The 1,214-nt window shown below is 61.9% G+C and overlaps 1 protein-coding gene across 1 annotated transcript; it reads right to left on the reverse strand.

Moving 5' to 3' along the window:
• Positions 1-30: 30 nt before the first annotated feature.
• Positions 31-447, reverse strand: EMIHUDRAFT_259294 (hypothetical protein; the record flags this gene model as incomplete). Its single annotated transcript, XM_005757897.1, has 1 exon — positions 31-447. One exon carries the CDS (start codon positions 445-447, stop codon positions 31-33), a length of 417 nt encoding a protein of 138 aa, XP_005757954.1.
• Positions 448-1,214: the final 767 nt, after the last annotated feature.

A 1,214-nucleotide genomic window follows, 5' to 3' on the forward strand; every position in this document is an offset into this window, starting at 1 on the left:
GTGCGAGCCTCGGTGGCAGAGATAGCCCTCTCAGTGCTCGGGGGAGGAGGCGATCTGGACCACCACCTCGGACGAGGCAATGTTGAGCAGCCGCAGCCCGTGACCCTCGAGGGCCGCCGACAACACTTCGATCGAGAAGTCGCCAAAGTTCGCGTCCACATGGCCACTCGAGGCGGAGCGCTCTGCCAGCGCCGCGTCGTGGAGGATCTCGCGCTCTCGAGTCTCGACGCGTGCCGCAATTTCACCGAGGTCGCCAGCCCCGAAGTATGGACCCTGCAGCAGATTGTTGAGCGCATGCACACCGCAAAGCGAAGACAGCTGCGGCTCGTGGTATAGGTAGCGAACGGTCGCGCTTCTTTCCGGCTTGACGCTCTCCTCAGTCGCAACCGGCGCCGGCGCGTCCGGCGATGCGAGCCCCAGTAGATCTCCAACAGCTGAGTCTGGCATGGCGGCTCCACGTTCGGGCAACCAAGTAGGGCTGGGCGTCCTCAGAGAATTTAAGGAACCCAGAAGAAATCTCTCTCACAGCACACAGGCTCGACACAGAAAAGAATCTTACAACAAAACTCGCTCGCAAAAGAAAAGAAAAATGGAGCTCGGCTAGGGTTGCGCAGCTATGAACAGGAGCGAGTTCGCGCTGCGCTAGGCTCAGACGGCGAGTTCGCGCTGCGCTAGGCTCAGTACGGCGAGTTCGCGCTCTGCACCGCTATAGCGGCTAGGCTCTCTTTTATGGAGAATTTATCTCTCGGCTGCGTTGGCTCGCCAAAGTCTTTCTTCTCGATGGCGCTGGGTCCGCTCACTGGGGCGGGCGTGGGTGTGCGTGTTTTGTAGAGAAGCAAAAACGCACGTCGTCCGGGTTCTGTCGTGTGTCGAGCGTGCGGGCGGGGAGGGCCCCGAGGGGCGAGGGCGAGGCGCTGAGAGCCTGTGGCGAGAGCTAAGATAGAGCAGTGGCCAGTGCGAGAGTTACACACGACACACACGACACGACAGGGACACAGACACAGACACAGACACAGACGCAGACACACACTGCGCTCCCCTCAGCTCCCGCAAGCGTTCGCGACAAGTTGGCAGCGCTGGAGCCAAGCGCAGAGGACGTCGCTTGGTGTGCGCCACACCGGCCAGCACGGCAAGGTGGTGTGCTCGGCACGGCGGCACAGTCGCTCGCCCAAAAGGCGCTGAGCCCACTCCACGACCGCACGATTCTGGGATGG

This window comes from Emiliania huxleyi, assembly GCF_000372725.1.
Source record: "Emiliania huxleyi CCMP1516 unplaced genomic scaffold EMIHUscaffold_8966, whole genome shotgun sequence".
Lineage (NCBI taxonomy): Eukaryota > Haptophyta > Isochrysidales > Noelaerhabdaceae > Emiliania > Emiliania huxleyi.